At 44.2% G+C, this 24488-nt stretch overlaps 1 protein-coding gene across 7 annotated transcripts in view; it reads left to right on the top strand.

Moving 5' to 3' along the window:
• Nucleotides 1-18960, top strand: part of RTKN2 (rhotekin 2) — a 119823-nt gene extending 100863 nt beyond the window's left edge. For 5 of the 7 annotated variants that reach the window (XM_072340128.1, XM_072340132.1, XM_072340133.1 and 2 more), the window contains 4 exons: nt 17-148; nt 7064-7229; nt 9180-9287; nt 10784-11357. In XM_072340128.1, coding sequence (XP_072196229.1) covers nt 17-148; nt 7064-7229; nt 9180-9287; nt 10784-11226 — 849 coding nt within the window. In that variant the 3' untranslated portion in view covers nt 11227-11357. Of the gene's footprint in view, nt 1-16; nt 149-7063; nt 7230-9179; nt 9288-10783; nt 11358-17078 lie in introns of those variants that run through there. The other 2 variants (XM_072340134.1, XM_072340135.1) reach the window with 2 other exon arrangements.
• Nucleotides 18961-24488: the final 5528 nt, after the last annotated feature.

Raw genomic sequence — 24488 nt, 5'->3', positions numbered from 1 at the left:
TACTTCTTCCCTTTAGCAAAAGATAGGAAATCTAACCAGCTGGAGGAGGCTGTATTGCGTACTGAGAGGTGGGAAGCTCTTCTGTTATTACTCACCAGAAGAAATTGAGGCTAAAGTGGAGCCAGCATTGACAGTTTCCATCAATAAGGTAAAAATGATCATATGCAGGATTTTTTGTTTGCTTGTGTTTAGGCATTTGTGTTTGTTCTTCATTAGTATTATGAGGGAGGTTATTTGTGCTTTAAGACACATACATTTGGGCTCTAAGCTGTCTGTGTGCAAAAAGCTCTGTAGGTACAGCGTCAGTGGGAAATGCTGCAGTGAAATTTCCAGTCACTGAATTTTTTTGCAAGGGTGTTAGGTTTCTTAGCAGCAGATGTAAGTTCCTTCTATTGCACTGAACTGGTGGACATATAGGTAAAAAGGATGTTGTTTTTCTTTAGGAAAAGCGTGACTCGTTGTACGATTGTTCCGTTCCCTGCAGTCCTTTAGCAACGTTCTGGGGGGCTTTTGTCCTCAGCAAGGTGAAATTTTAACAAAAGCTTTTTGTTGTTTTATTTTATTCTGCCTCCGTCTTAATTAGAGGGAGAATGGAAAACTGCTCAAAATATTTTAGTGTCTTAAAATAAGCTGCTTTTCTTAATACTGGTTTTGTACAGGGCACAGGAACTTTGGAAGTTCTGTTCTCTATGATGGCATTACTTCTGTTTTTCATAGTCATAGGCAAAGTCTGGATTTAAATCTTGACATTAAAATTCTTCTATTTGACTAAAGATGCATTAAGGATTTAATTTTAAACAACTATTTATGTGTTCAATTTATGAATGTTATTGGAAAGACCTTGTAGTATGGAGAGCATTAGAGCGAACAGATGCTTTTAAAAGCTGTTTCTGCACAGTCATCAAGAGTTAGTATCACATAAGGATGAGCAGAGGAATTTAATGTTGTTTGCAATTGGCCTAGCTGGATTCATCTTTCATAAGCAGACAGAAACATTTGGAAACTGTGTTAAGCATGGGTTGGTGTGGATTCTGGTGTTGTACTTCTGTGGCTGATAGTTGCCAGCACTAGCTCGGAAACAAGCATTCCCCCACCCAGTCACTTGCTCTGGCTGCTGTGCTGCTTCATGCTGGGCAGGCAGTAGGGCAGCTGACTGATGAGCTGGGCTGGGAACTGAAGTGAGTTAAAATTAGCTCATCCTGGGGGGAGGAAGAGGAGGGCTGGCTTCAACCACGCTTCTCCTTAATACAGTCTTTTATCTAGATACCTACAGACTACACGAGTGCTTGTGTGGTACAAGGAAGGAGCTAGGGCAAGACCCGTGATGGTTAGGGCCATAAAGTGCCAAAGAACTGCCTCTGACAACAGCAGTATCAACTTTTGCTGGCTTTAAAGTGTCTGAAAAATGACTGCATTTTCACCTGGAGTAACTCTTGTTTATAAACCAAACGTTTAAGCTGAAGATAACAACGTAACCTGCTTTTGTGTGCTAAGATTTAAATTGTTTCCTTAATTAAATGCACACTTCTCGTAGGGTCTTGTATTCTAACAAAGCCACTTTTTTCTTCCAGTTTATGTATTTACTTTTACAAAAATGTTCGGACGTGGTTCGTATGTGAGCAGTTTTAGCTGCACACCTGCAGTCACTTCTAATCGCACCAGCTAAACTTCACTGAAACAGAACTTCCCAGTTGTTCGCAATAGCTGTTAGGGTTAGTGGAACACGGAGTGACTGGACACATCTTAAATGTGAAGGAAGTGCTTTTGAAAATGCTGTCAGAATCTCTGTCTGTCCTGCCCTTAGGGGTTGCTGTTTTGGTCTGTATCCTTCTTTTGCTCTACCTTTTCAAGTAACCACGTTCTCCCAAGGGGTTTTGCTGCTCCAAGCTAGCAGCACACTTAGATTCTGCAGTCTGGCTTTTAATAGCAGTCTGTCTGTATGCTGGCAGTTTATCTTTACAGGTAATGCGTACCATGTACATAAATCATGTGTGTTACACCATTGTGCCAAAGCATCAGGCTGTTGGAAAACATGACTGTGAATCCTTCCTTAATTTAAATTAAAGCCAGAAAGAAAAAATGCAGTTTAAAACATGTTTGGATACTTTGCTACTTAAGCAGCTTCTCTTGAAAATAATATAATGGCTGTGGATTTTTTTGATTCTTTTGTTGTGAAACTTGTGGTGTAGATGAAAAGGAGTGAATCATATGGGCTTATCTGCTACGTGTTGCTGCTGAAACAGCAATTTCAAAATCAAAGTTGAGATTGAAAATCAACTCTGGATGTTCTAAAATCTCTTCTGGCTGCTTGTGATATTGTTACTTGTAATGTGAAGCTGATCCTCTCCATGTAATTGAAAGATACTTTCTGGAGAGTAATGAAGTCATATGGATTTATGAGGAACTCTGGAAAATAATCATACTGATAGTCTTATTTCCCTTCCCTTTGAATCGAGACTTGAAGAAGCCATTAAGACCACCAGAGTCATTACTTTAACTTCAAATGACTTCACTGCTACCACTGTTGAGCAATAATAGTTCTGCAGTCCCTATTATGCAAGTGTTACTATTATTGTTCCAGCTAAATGTGATTATAACATATTATATTGCACAACTAAGTAGAGAAATTGTATTTTCTCTAGCAAAGAAAATTAGCTGGAATCCAACTTGAACAAGGCATGTTCCTAGCGGACCAATTCCTAATTTTTTTTGTTTCTTTGTTTGCTTTGCTTTGAAATGAATGATAAAGGCTTTGCCTATATCTGATAGTTCAGCACTTCACACTTATTGCCCAGTATCCTGAATACATACCCTATTGTATCCCCCTCATCAATTATAGAACTTTCTTTGTGCGTTGTATGCTGGAAGCTTCAGGAATTCGGGGAGATGACTTCTAATTAACACAGGCCCATGATTTCCTTCCCAGCATATTTTGCCAGCATGATCTTTGGTCTGGTGCCATGTGGTGCAGCAGGCCCAGAGCTGTCTCTGTGCTTGTACCAGCTGTGGTGGTGAGCAGGATGAGCAACAAACGTTTGCTAAGTTTGTGTTGGAACACATGTTTTGGGCCAGGGCAGGTAGAGAAATCCACTGGAAAATGTGGCAATGGCTCTGGCAGCACAACTTCATAAAGGGATCAGGTGGTATTGTTGGGAAACTAGGAAGTTCATCTTGGGACTGAAACAGAGGGGTACTGAGTTCTTGGCCATGTGAACATTCAGGGAGCAAGCAATGCAAGCAATATTCACTGTGTATATCAGGCAACTCCAGCACTGGTGAAGCAAGAGCAGACCTGAAGATCAGTGTTCTGTGTAGTGTACTTATGTCCCGCTGGCTGGCTTAGATGAGCATTCACAGGTGAAAATACATTGGGAAATCAAAGGTTAGTTAAATGCCCCCAGACATCCACAGATATCTGGCATCTTCTGTCGTGTTGCTCAACTTGCTTCTGCAATTGCTTGAAAAAGGTGGTGGCTATGGGCAGGGAAAGCAGATACAGTGCCTGGACAGAATGTGGTGGACCTTCTAACACGTGCTCCAATTGAGTCACTAGGAAGCTCTGCTTTATGGCTCCCTGGTGCTCTTCAGAGTGCTGGTTGGTTTATACAATTCCATCTCCTCCTTAACCTGCCTTTGAGTTGCTGCATTGAATTGAAGATGGCATGGCCATGATGACGTGGTGATCTGAATGCTGCTCTTCTGTATTACACCTACCGTCCTACAAGCATGTAAATGTTATGGTGATACAAGCTCACAAAACAATGGAGATGGAAGGAGGAAATGTAGCTAAGGTGGTAGATTCAGACTTGCACTAATATTTTAGAAAGCCATATTTTTACACTTATTGAACTTCTCCACTTGCCTTAAAACAAACAACAAATTACAGCAGGAGCCAACAACTGTATTTTGTTTCTGATGCTGTTTTTATTCCTTGCTTTGTTTCTTGGTGGTAAAATCACACAGGAAGACTGTTATATGCAGTTTGGTTTGTTTCACCTTAGAGTAGATACACAGAACTGGATTTTTGACTTTTCAGTATTTTTCTCAAGAACTGCAATTTGTACTCATGTCTTAAATGACCTTTATAAACTCTGCTCCTCAGTGCTCCAGAACCGGCTCAGCAGTAAGGGGCTGCCTCAGCAATAAAATGCATCTCTCTTATGGGTTTGTTTTTGTTTACCTCTGCTTAGCGGACGAGCTTTCCAGCTAAGTGGCATCAGGCAAAAAGAATTTTTGATTTGAAGGGGAAAGATATAAAGGAAGGCTCCTATTTACCTCACGCTGAAAGTCATTTTCCCCGCTTTCAAACAAAATCAATCTTAGTTAAGGATGTACAGCCGGCCTCAGCCCCTCCAAAGGAGTTCTCTGAGTTTCCTGAGGTTCAGCTCAGTGTTTCTTGCTCCAACTGGCTGGTTGTTCTGGGCTTTACAAGAGCAGTAACGGAGCTGGTTCTGCTGTCTGTGAGACTGGGGAAGGTGGAGCAGTGCTCTGCATGCCGTGGTACTTTATGGCACTTTGCTTTTTATTTTTAAGAAGAAGTGGGCTTGTGGTGTAATTCACCCAAGCTTGGTATATTCATCAGCCCATTACTGTAATGGCATCTTGTATCACTCTTTAAATATTCAAACATCAGGTATAGATTGTTGCTCGAGGATTTATCTCCTTTGAATAATAACGCAGTTATGGGATAAAACCTGCAGCAAACATCATTAAATAAACTTGTGTGTACGGTATGCTTGAAGATCTTACCTGTCAAATGTTAATCTGTTTGATTTAATTTTTTGCTGGTATCTATGGTTACCTGAGTTAATGGGATATAGAGCACTTATGGATGAATTACTTCATCTCCTATTTTTAGACAGGAGAATTTAAATGAGCGTATCCATCAGATATGCTACAAGCAGCTGTTAGTATTTCAAACAGTTACTTCAGAAATGCATTGAAAATCTGGGGGATATTCTTGAGAATAATCCCTGTTTTTCCGACGATTGGATCTAGGCCTATCCCCATGGGATCTCACATGTAAACTTAATTTCTGTTGGCTTCTATTTGACATCTGTAGCACAAGTTTGACATCGGGTTGAACAATGTAGTAAGGAAGGTGGCTGATCTGTCCCCACTGTATTTTAAGGTGTGTCCTGAAACTACTTGGAGATCAGATTTGCTGCACACAGTGCTGGCTGTGGCTGTCAGCTTCCTTCCGAGTGCACAGTGCTCCACGTGCCAGGGGACACCCTTGTATGGCACAAGGGCTCTGCAAGTTCTTAGTGCATGTTGGGCTCCCTTTCCTGCCAGGCTCCAGCACTGGCCACTCAGGTGCTGCCGGTTCCCTGGTGCGGGAACTCATCACCCCATCAAGATTTGGGCTGATGTTGCTCTGCTGGATGTGCTTGTTGTTGTAGAATCATAGAATCACAAGGTTGGAAAGGACCTACGAGATCTAGTCCAACTGTCCTCCCTTTACCATGCCTACAGAAAACCACTAACCCAGATCTCCTAGCTCCCTATCCGGACACCTCTTGAACACTGCCAGGGATGGCAACTGCACCACCTCCCTGGACAGCCATTCTGGTGCCTGACCACTCCCTGAGAGAAAAAGTTCTTTCTTATGTCCAGTTTAAACCTCCTCTGATACAACTTGTGGCCATTTCCTCGGGTCCTGCTTGTTGCCTGGGAGAAGAGGCCAAGCTCCTCCTCATCACAACCTCCCTTCAGCAAGTAATAGGTCTCTGCTTGGCCAGGTGGAAGTGTACGTGCAGAGATATCCCAGGGGTTCTACTTCTGTTTTTGTAAATAAAGCAGTGTGAATTACCTTCATTTTCTCACCACGTTGCACACAGCAGAGCTGACCAGTATTTTCTGAAAAAAAACTTGTGTTTTGTGAGACTTGTAAAATTTTTTAGCGTCTAACACATGAAAACTGTGTTTTTCTTCCATTCAATTAATGACAAGTGCTACTTCCTATGGTAGTACAAACACAACAGAAACTAGAGCCACTTTAATTTTCGTAGTATGCATTCTGGGTGATACCATCAGTTGAACGATGTCCCTGAACACTGGGGACAACGTTGGCTGCAGCAGCGCTGCTGCACGGTGCTTCTGCTGGCAGCTGGATGTTTGAAGTAGCACTTCATTAGTTCTCAATGATTTATGCTGTTCTTGTCATTGTTTTTAATTATTTATATTGCCCTAAATAAGGCAAAACTAAATTCTGAAATGACAAATAGGATTTGTTTGATGTTACAGCAGAACTTTTTTTCATGTTGGAAACTTGAGGACTGTATGAATAGCTTAAAATGACAGAGGCCTTTTCCACCCTTAACAATCCCAAGATCATCGAGTCCAACCACGAGCCCATCTCCACCACGTCCCCAAGTGCCACCTCCACAAGTTTCCTGAACACCCACAGGGCTGGTGAGCCCACCGCCTCCCTGTGCAGCCTGTGCCAACGTGGCACCGCTCTATCTGAGGAGGTATTTTCCCCCATATCCAACATGAACCTCCCCTGGTGCAACTTACGGCCATCCTGGACTTTCTCAGCACTCCTGGCAACTTCTACAAATGCTCCTTTAAATGGAGACGAGTATCTGAATAAATTTCCTGTCGCAGTTGTCTTTGCCCTGAATGTCCCGAGTCACTGAAATTCAAGTAAAATACAAACGTTCAATTCAAAGGACACAAAATTAAAAGAAACGTAGTAGGAGACGTAACCATGAACAAGTGATTGTCCAGGTGAAATCTCTGCAGAGAAGGAGGTGTGAAGAGTGATGTGTGAGAACAGCAGCTGAAAGCACTGGGAAGGGATATGCAGGATGTACATTCTGCAGTTCAGAACTGCAATAGTTCTGCTCCATTTTTTTCCCATAGATCGTTTTAATTGTTTTATTTGATAAGCAATTCCTGACCTTAGTTCCTTTTTTATTTTTTTTTTTCTTTTTTACTTGGAGATGAATCTGAATGAGGTAAAAAGGCCAAATTACACTCCCGTTATGCTGTCACGGGCCCTCGTGTTATAAGTGTTGAGCTGCAGCAATAACTCATTGCCACAGTTTGTCATTTGTAGGAAACCAGAATTCGATCTGTGGATAAAGACTCCAAGAAAAGAACCAATAACTTCTCAGTCACCAACCCTGTGTCTGGAGAGGCTGCAACTCAACTTTTTGCTGCTGACAGTAGGGAAGAGCTTCATAAGTGGACGGAGGCTTTCTGGCAGCACTTCTATGATCTGAGTAAGTAAGCAGGCAGTGCTGGCATCGTGCCCTTCCTGAAGGATGTTATGTAACATCAGAGGAATCTTCGAACAGTTTGAATTGCAATTGCCTCATAATCCTTTGTTTGCAATGATGGGAAGAAAAATGTTCTTTGGAATAATATTGGGTGGTGGTCATAGCTATGGGAAGACAAATACCCAACTAAACCAATGTCCGCACGTTTGGACTGTGTTTTTGCAGGAAACAAGAATGCATCCACAAATCCCAAGTAACTTGTCCCCTTTTAGCAGCATTCTAGATGATTTTTAAAGGACTACCAAACTCTCGCTTTCTTTTCCTGCTCTGTAGTTGAGCGGGGCTGCTTCTCCCTGCACACCCTTATCAAGTTTGTTTTGTGAGGTTCTGCAAGACTGAAAGCTTTGGGCCTGCAAGCCTCAGTGGGAAGCAGTGAGGATGCAGGATTCATCTTGGGCCTTGCAAGGATTCAAATTCAGCCAGTCCTTGCAAGTAGAAACGTGTGTTCTTTACCCAGCAGTATTACGGATTAATTAAGTTGCAGTTTGCTACATTAAGGATTGGTTTTGCTGGCAATTCTCAGGTTTTGGTATGGTACCCCCTGCCGTGAGGGAATGTGCTCACATAGCCACAGTCCGATCCATTCATGCAGATGCACACCGTGTGCTGGAAACTGGTGGCAGCTGTAACATGTTGCAAGTGAGGTACATTGATACCGCGAATTCTCCTATTTTTCATGCAGGAATGTTTGAAGACGTTCCATGGTTGGGGCTTTGTTGGTTTTCTTCTTTCCCCAGTAAGCTTCTTGTTGACTGGTAACTTCTGCAACAAAGCTGTTCTCATATGAGCAGAACTTCCTTTCTTATTCTAAGACAGCAAGATGGTTTTCAGGTAGCACACTGGTTATTGTTTAACACCAATTATTAACTACAGGAACTATATAGATTAATTTGTCTTCATCTTTTTCCTCTGCTTTAGTAGTTTGACTCACAGGCTTACTAGGAGCAGAGAACAGCTGCCAGCTATTATGCTGTCACTGACAAAATACAGTCAGATCCTGACAGTCATTTTCACCAGGGCAGAAAACAGAACCAGCTCAATTGATGCAATACTAGTGTTTAATCAGAGGCCACACCAAACAGATGAGTGAGCTGAGGTTTTCTTTGTGGGTGTTGTAGTTTGTAGTTCTGCTCCTTTTTCTCTGAGCTACAAGAAGAGGTTTTATCAATTAAAGAAACACACCAAGCAAAAACTAGGGCATCTTCTTTAAATTAGCTGTGGCGTGGGGTAAAAGAACTCCTACTTATTCATTATAGATGGAATACCCATCGATCTTTCTTTTTTTTTAAGACATTTTCCTTAGGTTCAGAAGAAATGGGTCACTTAGCATTTAAATGCCTTTTTTTCTTTGGTGGTTCTAAAAATCTCTTAAAATTAATGTGCTTGGAAAACTTGGAATGACTGGTACGAACAAAGTAATTTTACTGTGCCTTGTTTTCCTTAAGGTCAAAATCTATTAATAGCAAAAGAGGTTTCCTTGCCTGCTAACAGATAGAAGGCAACTTACCCTCTATGAAAGACAGAACCGTTCCTTTCCTGCACGGCTGTGTAACGCCCAGCTTGCAGCACGTTGATAAGTTATGATTTCTTTTTCCCAGTGAGTTTATACTGGGCTTTTGGGGATTTGAAGGTAAATGATGCTGTTCAATCTTTATGGTGTAACAGTACTGCTGGGATGCTTCAGCTAAGGGTGGCAGCTCATCGCTTTTGTGCCAGAAGTCATAATTAATTAAAAGCTGAAAATACTGAACATGTATCCTGAGCGTTGCCGCGAAGCAGAAGTAGATGCTGTTGGTGCTGCTGTGGAGATGGGCTGTTAGGAAACCAAGGACTTCATTTTCTTTTCAAGCTGAAGTGCTTAAGTTCCAATCATTGTTCCCTTTTCTCTCTCAGGCCAGTGGAAACATTGTTGTGAAGAACTTATGAAAATTGAGATTATGTCACCACGGAAACCACCTTTGTTCTTGACAAAAGAAGCGACCTCTGTCTACCATGATATGAGTAAGTGGGATTTGTCTTTTCAAGTTGCAGGGTAACAGAAACAACATTGTCTGCATTGAGATGGTTTCTGGTGCCGATGTTGAAACGCCGAGTTTTTCAAGGGCAATTCAGACAATGAAAGAGCAACATAATTGCATGCCAAGGAGTTCGCGTTGAATCTGAATTTGTAATTGCACCATTTATTTATTTATTTATCTAACCTTGAGCCAAAAAATCTGCCATCGGAACTGCAAGTAGGGAGACCAGAACGCTCCAAACAAAGCCTCCACTAGGAGTGAGCTGTGCTCGCTGTGAGAGCAGTATGAAGCACAGGGGATATAAGGGGAACACACTCTTGTGTAGCCAATTAAAGTTATTTTTTAACAAATTGTTGTTATTTTTTTTTTAACTTACCTGCTATTTTTTCCTTTGGTAACAAACAATGTGCTCCGAACACACCCAGCTGTATTTAGCACTTAGTTTTGGAGAGCAAAAGCTCTTGCAACAGGATTATTTTAAGAGTTTCATTACAGAAATATTATTTACAGACTAGAAAAAGTAGGTCACTGTTTTAATGGATCTAATGCAGTAATGGCTGAAAAACACAGTGCGACTCTAAATGCCGGCCTGCTGGCTGCCAACACTGGGACTGGGAAGATGCTCAAAATGCCGAGTGGGTCACCGAGTTCCTGAGCATCAGAGCACTGAGCAGTCAGTCCTACCTCAGCTATGAGCACGGAGCAGGAAGGCAGTAAATCAGCTATACAGGAGTTCTGTGAAGGTAATGCTGTAGTATAATTCTGCTGGTACTCAAATATATCAGCGCGGAGCAAACTCTGCTTCAATCTTAATATACCAGAGCTTTTCTGTTTATTGACAGTATTCATAGGTAAAATTCTATGTTTAAAACTGTTCTTAAAATTCTTAATGTGTGACCGAAAATAGGAAAGATATTGCTTCTGTTTTAAAGGCAAGCACTGCTGCGGTCTACATAGCAAATTCAATATGAGAGATCAGAAATGGGGCAAGACAGTCTTAAAGCACATAAAGAAAAATGGTGTAGGTAAAGATGTTCAATTTTGTGCAGGCCGGAGGCACAGGAATATTTAGTCATAGATTTTTCCATGCACCTTGTGTAAAATGAAAATCACAAAGTGCTGTACAGCAAAATGTATCTGTTATGTAGATCGTGTCTGTGTGTGTATATATGTGTGTGTGTGTCTATATATATTTGTATTAATTTTTTTTTCAGCTTTTACTTGGAAAGAAGGATCAATTCCTACCCTGTTCTCTCAACACCAGCTGTCATGAAAACAGTTCTCTCCTGTCCCCCAGCTTTCTCTTATGAAAGCATATGTAATCTTTTCCATTTCTTCCATTAATACGCTTAATAGTAGTTCAGGTTTCATGAGACGTGGTTAATACAGTTTTGTATTCCGAACAGTAATAACATAGACAGGAGTAAAGTCATGGGTAGCATTTTAATTTGAGTTAATTGCTGTCCCTTAAAATTACAGGCATTGATTCTCCAGTGAAACATGAGGGCTTAGCTGATATCATACAAAGAAAAATTGAAGAGAGTGATGGTGAGTTCCTGCTTTGCCAGCAAAAAGAGCCCGCATCTTCCTTATGGGCTTCGCTCTTTGATGGATCTCATGAGATGGTTGTTCAGAAAAATATGCGTACTGCAAGTCCTAATGATGGCAGAGGGAAGAAAAGAAGAGCTCCACCTCCACCCTCTGATAAACCAGCGTACAATGCAGAAGCACATGGGAACTCAGAGGAACTGGACAAGGAGAACTGGGAGAGGCCTGACGGTACGTCTTGTGGTTCTTTACATTCAGCGTTACCTACAGAAACACAACAGCTGCAGGCACCCAGTGCTGCTCCTCGCAAAATCTGTCCCTGTAGGAAGAACAGTATGGCTGAGCATAGGAATCCCTTTGCTTTTGGTTACTAAGACAGAGTATGAAACCAAACCAGTACCAACCCATAGACAGAAATGCACCACAGAAGTGCTAGACCCTGGACTGTGGCTGCAGCCACAGACTTAATTACTGGCTCAGAAGATTCCCTGGAATTTTAAGTAAGTTCTTAAGCCTTATACTGCAATGAGTGAAAGCTGGTGTTGGCAGGAAGGTTCTAATTATTGAGGCTAAGGTCTCGTTGGTTTGTTGGTTGGTTTGTTGCTCTGTTTCTCCATTTTGGATCTTTCATCCAGAACACTACCACCAGCTGCATTATTAATTTACTCATTATCACTAACATCTAAATAACTACTCAAATAAAGGTGGAGGGTTTACCTCTATCTCAAATAATGATGCTATTTTGGAAACAGTGTTTCAGTATGTTTTCCTTGAATAACTGGCAGTATTCAGGGTGTCTCACTGTGCTGCAGGGATTTTACTGTGGCCTTCTATCGGTCCTTCTGCTGATCCCACCTGCAGCTCCTTAAACTGGGAATTTCAGATATTCAACACAAGTCTCACAAAACTGATTTTTCTTGGGCTTCGTGCTTGGCTGAATCTGAAATATTCCCATATCTCCCTCAGTGTTTAAGAACCGCTGCTTACAGGATAATGTGCTGTGAGCAGTTAGTGCTCACCTCAGAATGGCTCTATGCAGCAGCTCTCCCAGTTTAAGGGGATCTCTGTGGTCCTTTGTGGTGCACGCACGCTCAGAATGGACTGTGTTTGCTTGCAAATGAACAAGAATGGAATCCATCATTATCATTTATTTTGGACTAATGCAAACATGTCAAAGCAGTATTGCCAATGAATACCTATTTGGGATTTCCTCCCTCCTGCCCTTCACTTCCCTGCCTCCCTCCTCCCCTCCCCTCTCCCCTTCTTCCTTCCCTTCCTCCTTGCCTCCCTGCCTTCTTCCCTCTCCTCCATCCCCTGTTCCTTCTGTCCCTCCTCTTCCATCCCCTCTACCTCTTTCTCTTCTGTCCCCTCTACCTCCCTCCCTTCCATTCCCCCTCTTCCTCCCTCCCTCCCTTCCGTCCCCTCTTCCTCCCTCCCTTCCTCCCTTCATTCCTCCTTCTGTTCCCCTTCCCTGCCTCCTTCCCTTCCATCCCCTCTTCCTCCATCTTCCATCCCTCTTCCCTCCTTTCTGTCCCTCCTCTTCCTCCCTGCTGTCCCCCCCCTTCTCCCTCTCTTCCTTCCCCCCTTCCTCCCTCTGCTCAGTCCCTCCTCTTCCTCCCTCCCTTCTGTCCCTCCTCTTCCTCCCTTCCATCCCCTCTTCCTCCCTCCCTCCCTCCCCCCTCCTGTCCGTCCTCTCCCTCCCTTCTCTGCCTCCTTCTCTTCTGCCCCCTCTTCCTCCATCTTCCGTCCCTCCTCTTCCTCCCTCCTGTCCCCTCTTCCTCCATCTTCCTCCCTCCTTTCCATCCCTCCTCTGCCTCCCTCCCTCCCCTCCACTCTTCCTCCTTCTGTCCCTCCTCTTCCTCCCTCCCCGCTTCCTCCTTCCATCCCCTCTTCCTCCCTCCCTTCTGTCCCCTTCCTCCTTTCCATCCCCACATCCTCCCTTCTGTACCCACATCCTCCCTTCTGTCCTCCCTCTGTTCCCCTCCTCTGCCTCACTCCCTCCCCTCTCCTCCTTCCGTCCCTCCTCTGCCTACCTCTCTTCTGTTCCTCCTCTTCCTCCCTCCTCTTCTTCCCTCTCTTCCGACCCCTCTTCTACCTTCCATCCCCTCTTCCTTTCTGTCCCCTCTTCCTCTCTCTATTCCGTCCCTCCTCTGCCTCCCTCTCTTCTGTCTCTCCTCTGCCTCCCTCCCTCCCCTCTTCCTCCTTCTGTCCCTCCTCTTCCTCCTTCTCTTCTGTCCCCTCTTCCTCCTTCTCTCCCCTCTTCCTCTCTCCCTCCCATCCCTCCTCTGCCTCCCTCCCTTCCGTCCCCTCTTCTTCCCTTCCGTTCTCCCTCTGTTCCCCTTCCCTGCCTCACTCCTTCCCCTCTTCCTCCTTCCATCCCCTCTTCATCCCTCCTGTCTACCTCTCTTCTGTCCCTCCTCTTCCTCCCTCTTCTGCCTCCCTCTCTTCCTCCTGTCCCCTCTTCCTCTATTCCGTCCCTCCTCTTCCAATCCCTCTTCTACCTTCCATCCCCTCTTCCTTCCTCCATCCCTCCCCTCTTCCTCCTTCTGTCCCTCCTTTGCCTCCCTCTCTTCTGTTGCGCCTCTTCCTCTCTCTTCTTCCTTTCTTTGCCTCCCGCACTTCCGTCCCCTTTCTTTGTCCCTTCCATCCCCCCCCTTCCTCCCTCCCTTCCGTCCCTCCTCTGCCTCCCTCCCTTCCATCCCCTCTTCCTCCATCTTCCATCCCTCTTCTTCCCTCCTTTCTGTCCCTCCTCTTCCTCCCTGCCGCCCCCCCCTTTCTCCCTCTCTTCCCCCCTTCCTCCCTCTGCTCAGTCCCTCCTCTTCCTCCCTCCCTTCCATCCCCTCTTCCTTCCTCCCTCCCCCCTCCTGTCCGTCCTCTCCCTCCCTTCTCTGCCTCCTTCTCTCCATCCTCCATCTTCCGTCCCTCTTCTTCCCTCCTTTCCATCCCTCCTCTTCCTCCCTCTCTGCCATCCCCCCCCTTTCTCCCTCCCTCCCCTCCATCCCTCGTCTTCCTCCCTTCTGTGCCTCCTTCTCTTCTGTCCCCTCTTCCTGCCTTCTATCCCTCCTCTTCTTCCCTCCCTCCTCTGCCTCCCTCTCTTCTTCCTTCCATCCCCTCTTCCTATCTTCCTTCCCTCCTCTTCCTCCCTCCTTTCCATTCCCTCTTCCTCCCTTCTGTCCCCTCTGCCTCCCTTCCTTTCTGCCTGTTCCCCTTCTCTGCCCCCCTCCCTCCTCTCCTTCCATCCCTACCCTTCCTTCCTTCTTTCTTGTTCACCTTCCCTGCCTCTCTCCCTCCCCTCCCTCCTCCTCCTCTATCCCCTCTTCCTCCTTCCCTCCCTCCCCTCCATCCCGTCTTCCTTCTTTCCTTCCTTCCCTTTCTTTCTCCCTTCTGCCCTTCCCTCCCTCCCTCACTTGCCTTCCTTTCCTCCCTCCCCTCTTCCGTCTCCCTTCTTCCCTTCCATCTTCCTTCCCTCCCCCCCCCTTCCTTCCCTGCCTCACCCTTCCTCCCTCATTCCCTCCCTCTCTGTGCTCCCCTTCTTTCCCTCCCTGCATCCCTCATTCCCTCCCTCCCCTCTTCAGCCTCTACTCCATCCCCTATTCTTTCCTTCCCTCCCTGCCTCCACTCTCCTTCCCTGCCTTTCTTCCTCCCTGCCTCCCTCCTTCCCCATCTTCTCCATCCCCTCTTCCTTCTGTCCCTGCCTCCCTCCCTCTCCTCCATCCCATCTTACTTCTGTTCCTCCCTCCCTTCTTCCTTCCCTCCCTGCCTGTCTCTCTCCCCTTCTTCCTCCCCCCTCTCCTCTCCCTCCCTTCTTCCCTGCTGTCCCTCCTTGCCTGCCTTCTTTCCTCCTCTCCCTTCTCCCCTCCACTCCCAGCCTCCACCCTCCGTCCTGGCCTGCCTCCCTCCCCTCCATCCCCTCTTCCTTCCATCCCTGTCTTCCTCTCTGCCTCCCTCCTTCCCTCCCTGTCTTCCTCCATCCTCTCTCCTTCCCTTCTTTCCCCCTTCCTCTGCTCCATCCCTTCTTCCTTCCTCTCTTCCTCCCAGCCATCCTCCATCTTTCCCTCCCTCCCCACCTTCCTTCTTCCTCCTCTCCCTCCTCTTCCTTCCCTCCTCCCTCCCTTTTTCCTCCATCCCCTCTTCCTTCCGTGCCTCCCTCCCCTCCACTCCCTCCCCCCTTTCCTCCCTCTGCCTTCCTCCTTCCCTCCTCTTTCCCTTCCCTCATCTCCCCCCCCCCCCCCCTTTCTCTGTCTAAAATGTGGCTCTGTAGATCCAATCTCCCTTCACTGAACTTCCAAATTGTTTTTTTTCCCCCCACTCATTTCTGAATTGAGAACTAATTCTTCCATTGGAAATACTGAACTCTGCTGTTCTTGTATCACTGTTCCCCATGTTTATAATGTGTGGGTTATTACGACTCCTGTGGCACCCACAGAACATCTCTTTCACGCAGAGAAGTTTCCTTTTTCCCGGATCCACAGCTTAAACATCCAGCCCTTTCCTTGCCTGATGCCTTTCTCTCCGAATCTGGAACGTAGCCAGGAGCAAAGGTCTGCTTGCAGATTTTCCTCCAGAGCCTTAGTATTCAGACCAGCGTTGAGTCATATCAGCAACTGTATACATACACTTCATTAGTTTTTTTTCCAAAGTACAGATGGCTTTGGGAGCTTTACCATTTCTCTGCAAGATACTGTGTGCATGGTTGGTTGGTTTGTTTATCTGTTTTTTTGTCTTCCGCTAAGCTCCTGGCTATACAGCTGTAAAGGTATTGCTGCATTTCCTCAGTAGTTCATTGGCTGCTTGGGATGGAATTTGACGGGCAGGTTTCATTTACAAATCCCTTTGTGGGATTAGAACCCTCTGTTTCAAAAATGTCATTGTTCGTTCTTCATTTAATCACATTCCATTTTCCCTTGGAAACAACCGTAATAATTCTTACAACAAATCATGCTGTTACTTAAGTGGATGGTTTGTGAATGGTTTATAAATAGGAGCAGAAAAACTGAAGAATAACGACATGATTATGTAAATTAGACACAGTCAACTAAGTGGACTGTGCAATTCTGAGCAAGAAACAAGAAAAATAAACAGAGAGAGGGGAAGAGAAAACTGTATTTCCAAGGTGCAGCTGCAGATTATTTAGCTTTAAATCTAGCATTAAATGTAAGTCTCCTATGCAAAGAGTGTCTTTTTTTGTAGTAACCCCCTTCCAGTTAGCTGCTGTATTTCAAAATAGGTCTCTTAAATATACGAGGGAAGAAGGCAACATAACGAGAATTCATTTTTAAATTCAACAGGCCATTGAATTTCAATGAGCAGTTTCCCTGTTAAATTCAGGAGCTTTGTTTTGAACTGCAACATACATATTTTAGGCAGGCATTTAATATTAAATCCTTCAAGTGATGAGCACTCACCCACCCCTCCTGTTGCAGTAGTTAATTACCCCAGGTACATTTTTCACTTGATTTTCCTATTTGCATTTCTAGCTCCACCTTAAGTTATTTTAGTCTTTTTATGCCTCTGATTGCTTATATTGATCTCTGTAGTATCAGCTTTTCTAATTGCTTGTGTGTAGCTATAAATCATGATTATGTCCCTTTTAACCTTTTCTCTGATGAGAGGTACCGAATTCCTTAACTTTCCTGTGGCAATGAATGTTATCCAAGACCAATTCACCTTCATGTTCTGTTCTGTACATCTCACACATTTAAGTATTTGTGGTGACCTCTGAATTAGATGCAGCATCTCAACAGTGATCCAGCAGGACAACGCAGGAACATAATGCCATCTCCTTACTCTGATTAATACCTCCCTACCCTATTTCCATAAAAACCACAATATCCTTCTTTTTGCAGAGGCATTACCTTGGGTGCTGACTTTTACAGCCCAGGTCCTCTTCAGAGTCCTTTTCTAGGACGTGGTACTTCATCCCCTTATTATCCTTATTTTTTCTTGGAAGTATGTGTTGTACTTTACCAGCCTTAAAATACTGCTTATGAAGCGATCCAGATTGCTGTGTGTAAGTGACCTGTCCCCATTCTTTACTACTCCAGCAGCCTGCATGTCCTTTGCAAATTTATTGCAAGTGATTTTTACAGTTTCTTCCAGATCATTGATTTTTAAAATTGAATGCAAGGTTTGTAGGGAGAGGTGATAAGTTTTTATTAGATCGGTGACATGAATGGGGGTGGAGAAAAGCAAACAGGCCACTGAGTTCATGTCTCTTTTTTCCCAGAGCCATTAAAAACTGAATAAGATGGAAATTTGGGGCAAGCCTCCATGCGTCCTGCTGGTTCCCTGTTAATGCTGCCTTTTGGAATTAGTTACCTGTTTTCAACACAGCAGTCTATATTGGTCTTTATCTGCAACGGGTATTTTAAAGCAAACATGTTCATCTGGTAGTGTTAGGTGGGTGCCTCAGGCTCCGAAGGGTAACACTTCAGTGCAGGTGTCTTTGTAAGCTCAGCTTACTGGATCAAAGCAATAAATGCAGCCCATTGTTTGAGACCTCTTCGACTTGAGGCTGTGTTGACTGACAATCTATCCTGAAGTTACTCTCATACCATCCATTTTGCTGCGCTGCCCTGATCACCACTAAGCAAACGAGGTCATTAATTACCCTGATCATCCTCTTTCTGCACAACAATATTGTTCTTGCAGTCCTGCGAAATGTCACGACACTGCTGAGACTTGTTAAACTAATTACACGTTTAAGGCTCCTACAGCTGGAAATGTTTCTGCTACCGAATGCAGTTTCTGCTATTTTAAGCAACCGCTATATAATCCCTGTTATGAAGCATCAGTTGACTTCAGGTTTTAATATTTATTGTACTGACTTAGTCTTTTTTCTTTTTTTCCCTCATGTGTTGCCTTTTATTACTGCCTTCGCATCTTCTGTTCAGCAGGCTGCTTTCGCTGATTAAAAACTGCAGGCTGCCAGTGAGCGTTGATCTCAGCAATACAATAAAGTCAGTTCTAGGAAAGAGATTTGTGCTCTGCTTTTGTCTACTCAAAAGAACATAAATAAAAGTAATAAAGCCAGCAAATTTTGGTAGTATAATTACAAGATAGATCTGTGAGGGAAACTTTAATTTTTTTTGGCTTTTCCATGCGGTGACAAATGACAATATTTCACTAAGGCATCGGTCTCCTTCTAATCATTAAAAGACTTGTTCAGAAATTAGAACTTCTCCATTGTTTTTTTCCCTCAAGTGTGCCTGACTGTAATAAGGGCACATATTCAGCAGAGGAGCTCAACAGCCGAGTTGATTAGCATCTAGAAACAGTGCAGAAATAGGAACTAATTCACAAAGGATAAAAGGAAGTCAGGCAGCCTCCCGCTGGGCTGAAGCTGGCTAAGATAGCACGAGGCCTGCGGCTTCTCCCGGCCCTTGCAGCCTGGTTACCTGCCTCACAGTTGTGCAGCCAAACCTGAGTGCTGCTGCCTTGTGGTGGAGTCTGCAAGGAAATGGTGTTCTTGCAGAGTCGCCACACTGCTAGTGAACTGCCCCAACTGTTGTGCTGCAAAGATGCTGGGAGCTTTGCGCATCTTGCTCAGTTGCAGCTTCTGAGCTGCGTGTGAAATGCTACTTTTGTAAAGAACACCTCAAGCTTGCTCTGAAATGTGTCCTGCTTGTTCTCTGCTGGAATTAATTCATGTCTGCTTAAAAGCTATTAGGTAGTGGGAGTGCAGCCTTGAAGTACAGTGAAGACAACAGCCAGCCTTTCTGTTAGGAAGCACAGCTTAAGAGCCAGACCAAACTAGAATGTGAATTTCATGTAGCACGAACAACTTCTGCAGCCCTGCCTGCACAAAGACTCGATTTAGCAACTTTATTTAGACGGTACCTTGTGTGTCCTCTGCGGTTCGCCGGGTCCTGCAATGGTAGGCGGTGCCTGCTGCAATTTCAAAGACTTTAGCTGAAATGTTTACATTCTTACCTTTGTAACTGTATTTGTTTCTTGTAAGTAGTCATTTTTATGGTACATCTGAAAACACTGTCCTAGTATTCAGAATTTATTTGTAATTAATAACAGGAAACTAACATACTGTGATATATCGAACACAGATTTTAATGTTGTGCTGTAAATGTACTGTGTTTTGATTCAAATTAAAGATGTCTGTAGAGAAAAAGAGCTTCAGTGTTATTTCCTTCAGTCCTAGAATTACATCAAGCTTTTCTCCATGGCTGGTGGCTGACCTATGGCTACCTTCGAAGAGCTCACATCCTACTCTGCCCGCTGAGCACAGCCTCCAGCTAGTGCGGGCAGCAGCAAACAGCACCGCTCTTGGTCTTGTTAACAGAAGGGAAGAAAAAGCACCTGGTAGCGGGCATTACTGGCTCCATTAGCAGTGCGGTGTATCCATGAGATCTGTGTGTGAGCTGCTGACACCAAATGCCATCCTTTTTTCCCCCCTTGCTTAGGGCAGTCTTACAGTGACTCCTGTTCTTGCAGGACAGAACTCAGAGCAGTTCTACTTGCTTAAAGCTAACTGCTGCTCAAGCGAGGTATACTTTGAGCCTAATTATCATAAAAGAACTGTAATAAACATAGAGGGAGTTGTTAGATGTTTTAATTGCAGACTATTTGACTGATTTATGAATCCATGAAAAAATACCACAAAGTATGATTGATAATTGCAAGGCAAGCCAACGCAGTTGAGCGTTTTAATGAAGACTGTCACACAGCTAATGCTGCAGTTTGCTTTAAGCAATGGTAGAAAAATAAGATATGCAGATCTTTTCACATACCAGTGTCAAGCGGTCACACTGTAATCTTTCCATATGTGTATTTATAGATTCACAGAAAAATCTGCTTGTGAGACATTAAAATGCTTTCCATAGCAAAAAAGCAATTTTTCAACATTTATATCAAGAAAGCTTCCTAAATGTTCTTAAACATACCTTCCCAAAGGGAGAAAATCCGTAACTAGTGAAGCTTCTTTCACTCCACTGTGGCTCCTCTTCAGATTTCTGTAACTTCCCCAGTGGTGACAAAAGGGCACCAAAAATAGAGGATTTTCGTTCCAAACTTTAAAATTCCCTGAAGGTAAATGGTACCAGTCTCGTCCATTTTCCTTTGGGTTACAGGTTCCATTATCTAATTAGTGTACATTGCAGAATTCCACACGTAGTTTGTTTATCTGGTGCCCAGAGCTGAACGCTCTGCAGTCAGGTGTACCCTTGTGTTACAGGAACGCCATGTTTCACTAAGTATCACCTCCACCTTAGGCTGCTCTCTCCTCCTTAGTGAAAAACAAATGTTCCCACTGATCTATGGCTGGAATCAACAGTTCTTAAATAAAGCCCCTAGGAAAGAAAAGGGTTTTCTAGCTCTGCTCTAGTGAACTTGCTTAACATCCGACTTCCAAATTTCTCAACAGCCAGAAAAATGTGAATGCGAAACTGTCACAAGTAAGATGTTTTGTCCATACAACATTTGTTTTTCAGATGGCAGCAGCTGCTGTGCTTCCTCTGGTTTTGCGTGATCATTATTCTTTAGTCCCTCGTGTCCGTACACAAGAATTGAGAGTGTTTAAAATAAACTGAAAGCAACTTACCGGACCTTCTCATGATGTGAATGTATCAGCTGGAGTCACGAGAGCTGGTGTACAGAGCTGCCAGACTCAGCCTGTTGATCTGGTTGGTAGGAAAATCTGGTGCTGGATGATGCAGCTCCTTTGATGATACCGTGGGAATGCATTTTCTCTTGGCTGCCCCAAGGAAGCACATACTGTGGAGAAGAAAGGGATGGGAATGAGCACAATGTGAACATCTTTTCTCACACTGATCTGAATGTAACTGCAGCAGGTTTGCCTAGGGAGTCAGGAGGGACAATTCAAACAGGACTTTCACAGTCAGAGCATGGCACCCTTTGTGTGAAGAAGTCACCTTTGGGCGTTTTTCTGCTAAGGCCTTTGTTGGGCGCCTGGTTACTCCTGCTGCAAATCAGTCATGTCCCAACGTACCTACCACTGGCTGCAGGCACACAGAGCAGTTCTTCCCCTAGCAATGCAGAAAGAGCCCCTACAATTGCCAGCATCGCTGTGGCTGGTGATGAGGTGCAGCAGTTTTATTAATTTTCATTATTTTAGTAGGAGTTTGTGCATTCAGTACATGGCAGTTTGCTTGTGAGCTCATGAGAAAGACTTTAAAATATCTCACTGACTCTCACTCTTCAATGAAAACCAGTCTGCTTTCCTCTGACTAACTCAGCTTTAGCCCAGTGCCTACCATTGCCTATAGACCAATGCACACCTTTCTATCTACCCATTAAAGAAACAGTGTAATTCCTTGCTAAGTAATGTAGTTTAATTTCTAAGCATTGATGCATAGCCCACTATTTACATTTTTTGGTAAGAATAAAACATGACAGCTCAGTTTGCTGTTACTCTTACAGCTTGCAAGACTAATTAATACAAACTTCAACAACAGTTCAGTTACTTGCCTTTTTCTACATGTTTCCTTAAGCAGGGCAATTATTGTCAGGCTCCATCTACCTGCTACTCAAGCACTGAAGACAGCCAAAGGGTTACTCAAGAAAAAAAACCTTACTTGAATCAGAGTACAGTTACAAGGGTATACATTCAGTTCAGGCAGCCGGCCGTATATGCAAGGTCACAACTCCTCAGATCCTCCTCCTGTAAACAGAGACAACAACAACAGCAGCTTCCATCACACTTTTTGAGGCATTCCTCAGTGATGCCACATTTGGTGTTGGCGGTGTGATGTTCTGTCACCAGGACTGAAACAGTGCCAGGTGCACAGGCTCTCCTGAACTGGGAGTGAGCAGTGGCTGCGTAACTGAGGGGCTGGTGGGTGGACTGTCACTGCTAGCATTTCCCTGCATTAGGAAGGCCTTGATGTAGCACAGCTGGAATGCCAGTGCTCCCACTGCAGCTCCTCCCCAGCATTCAGGAGCTTCCACCCTTGTGGCCTGGGACATTCAGCTGCTGCTGCACTCACCTCCTGGTTCCTGCTGCTTATTTATCTCCTGGTGGCACTGGTCACGCACAGATTTCCTCTCCCATTTGGATTCCTGCTGTACACTGTTTCAGCCCATGTTTTCCACTTATTTCAAACTAAAAATAAACAAACAATAATTATATAATAATTTCTTATTATATAAATAATAAGAAATAATTGAAGTTCTCATTTCTACAGCACTTAATTGAATGAAGTATTTTTAACACAGGAACAAGGCACTTCTGGAAAGATGACTCTACGAGTTCCAAATGACCCACAGCAACCCAATTAGGATGTTTTCATAAAAGCCATCTGACATTTTCACTGCCTTTCAGTCTACTGGGCAACTTTTTCAGCTTGTTGTAAGTGACAGTATTTAGAGGCAATCATGTTCCATCCTCATACTTCTATTTTGAAGCCCCTTACAAGAAGTTTTGAGCCTTTGAGCTCTCCTTCCCTTTTGGTGTCCTGTAGGAGTCAATCCTTGCTGACAAGAACATACTGCATCCTCAGCTGGCTTCTGAAGCTTGTGATGATGCTCCTTTTGGCCATGGAGCAGTTTGGGTCTGCCTCGTCTGAGACACTGCATGAACAGCACTTATATGGGTGAACACCTTTACTGTGTCACCCCACATGCACAGGAGCTGAAGACAGAGCAGAGCTTCTGATCCCAGTACCTGAGTGAAACTGGGGCAGCAATCCCATTATATTCTCTGGCCATATTCCCACAGAAGTACCACTTGAGAGCCCAAGACAGAGGCAGCGCCCTGGGCACGCAGCCAGACGCTCTCCCTCCTGTCCACCCAGAGCATCCCTGCACACCCAGACATCCCAGGCACACCACTTGACATCCCAGGCACACCACTTGCTCTGCCCTGTGTGCCGCTGCAACACAAACAGTCTGAAGTGCTCTGCAAACACCCAGCCTCACAATATCCCTGCTTGATTTGTTGCATGACAGCAAAAGTAGCTTGCAGAGGTTTACATGTATGAAATAGCCTTGCATCAGCCCTTACAGTGATATTAAGGCCTGATCGTGCTCATTTGCTCGCCCTTTAAGCCACATCCAGATCCTACCATCAAACGAGGTATAAATTCTGGTTGTGATAAACGAAAGCAAACAAGATTTTCCACGGCTCCCTTCCCTGCCCAGCCCCATGTCTCGAGGTGTGACGCTCATTCTGAACCCCCTGGAACATGGCTGTGGCTGACAAAGCCAGATTCCCTTCCAACGTTCCCATTCATGCATTCTGTCAAACTGCATTTTCTTTGATTTTATCAAGATCTTCTTGACTGTGATCTTCAAAGCAATTAATTCAGTGTTCCATGATTGCAGCTGCTGAATAATTGTTTGTTAGAGTATTTTCTTTCCCAGGCAAGAGATGTAAAATAGTTGCTCTCCTCAATAAACAACTTGTCAGATGTGATTAGTTAATGGACCCGTAATCACGGAATAGCATGAAGGTAAGGATTTGGTAAGTGCTATGTGAAAGTGCGTATTTAAATTAAAGCTACAGGAGATTTTCCCATAGGAAATCTTGCTGTCAATGCTGAAATAGACTATTTACCATTCATAATGGTGAACTATAGATCATTAATTAAAGAAAACAAGAGATTAGCCATCAAGCATTTCAAACTAAAGATGCACTGATTGATCGAGTGACTTTAAAGTCAATACGGAAGATCCGGTTAGTGCACAGCTCCCCACGCCTGAGCTGCCATAACTGATACACAGAAGTAAAAGCCCATTAGAATTAGGGTCAAGATTTACCATCCAGCCACAAGCTCCCAGAGCCTGACACCTGACATCAGGCCGCCAGCCCTGCCGCTCTCCGTGTTGCTCCTGTTGAGATGCACGCTGAGAAGGAGGACGCGGCAAAGCAGAGGGCTCCAGCTCAGTATTCAGTGGCAGAGAGAGGACCTCTCATTCTTGGCAAGCAAATGCTGAATTCGAAGCTAAATGCAGTTACAGTGGAAGCATATTAAAGCTCCAAAAGTGAATTAATTTGCCTGTCCTTATCTTTAAATATTACATCTACCTTTAGAACAAACCTCAAGTACCTTACAGGGGCAGCTGCTCAGAAGCTGAAGGGCCATGATGAGGAGCCCTGCAAGGCTGTTTATTTTCTCTTCCCTTCATTTGGGAAACGTGCATTCAGTTCTATCAGTTATTCAAGGCAAGAGTGCTCCTTCCCAGGAAAAAAAAAAAAAGCACAGTTTTTTTCTGTTTCTTTTTTTTTTTTTTTTTGTTAAAAGCCGTATCTATGATAGAAATTTAATTCCCCATTTGGGAATTACAGCAATAATACAATAATAATAGTTGTTGGTTACCACACACTAATTTCTAACTATTTGAGGCAGCTGCCTTCTGCTTTCTGTGCACTCTCTTAGCATTAGATTCCAATATAAAGTGAAATTACTCTAAACTGTCTGTCAGATTTGACTGTTCTTTTAGAATTATGTCGCTGTTACTTACATTATGTAATAGCAACTGGGGGAATTTAATTACTAAGTCACATATGAAAAATAGGACTTCAGCTTGCAACCTTCAACTAATTAACCAGCTTCCTACCAGCAAAAGGGCACACGGCACACAGCGATGGGCAGGGCCAGGCCAGGGCTGCTTCACTGCTGCACACAGGCAGAGCCCGTGGGGTTGTTGCTGCTTGTAGAGCAAA

This window comes from Excalfactoria chinensis, chromosome 6 (genome assembly GCF_039878825.1).
Source record: "Excalfactoria chinensis isolate bCotChi1 chromosome 6, bCotChi1.hap2, whole genome shotgun sequence".
Lineage (NCBI taxonomy): Eukaryota > Metazoa > Chordata > Aves > Galliformes > Phasianidae > Excalfactoria > Excalfactoria chinensis.
The sequence above is the reverse complement of the archived record's forward strand: the minus strand, read 5'-3'. Positions and strand labels throughout refer to the sequence as shown.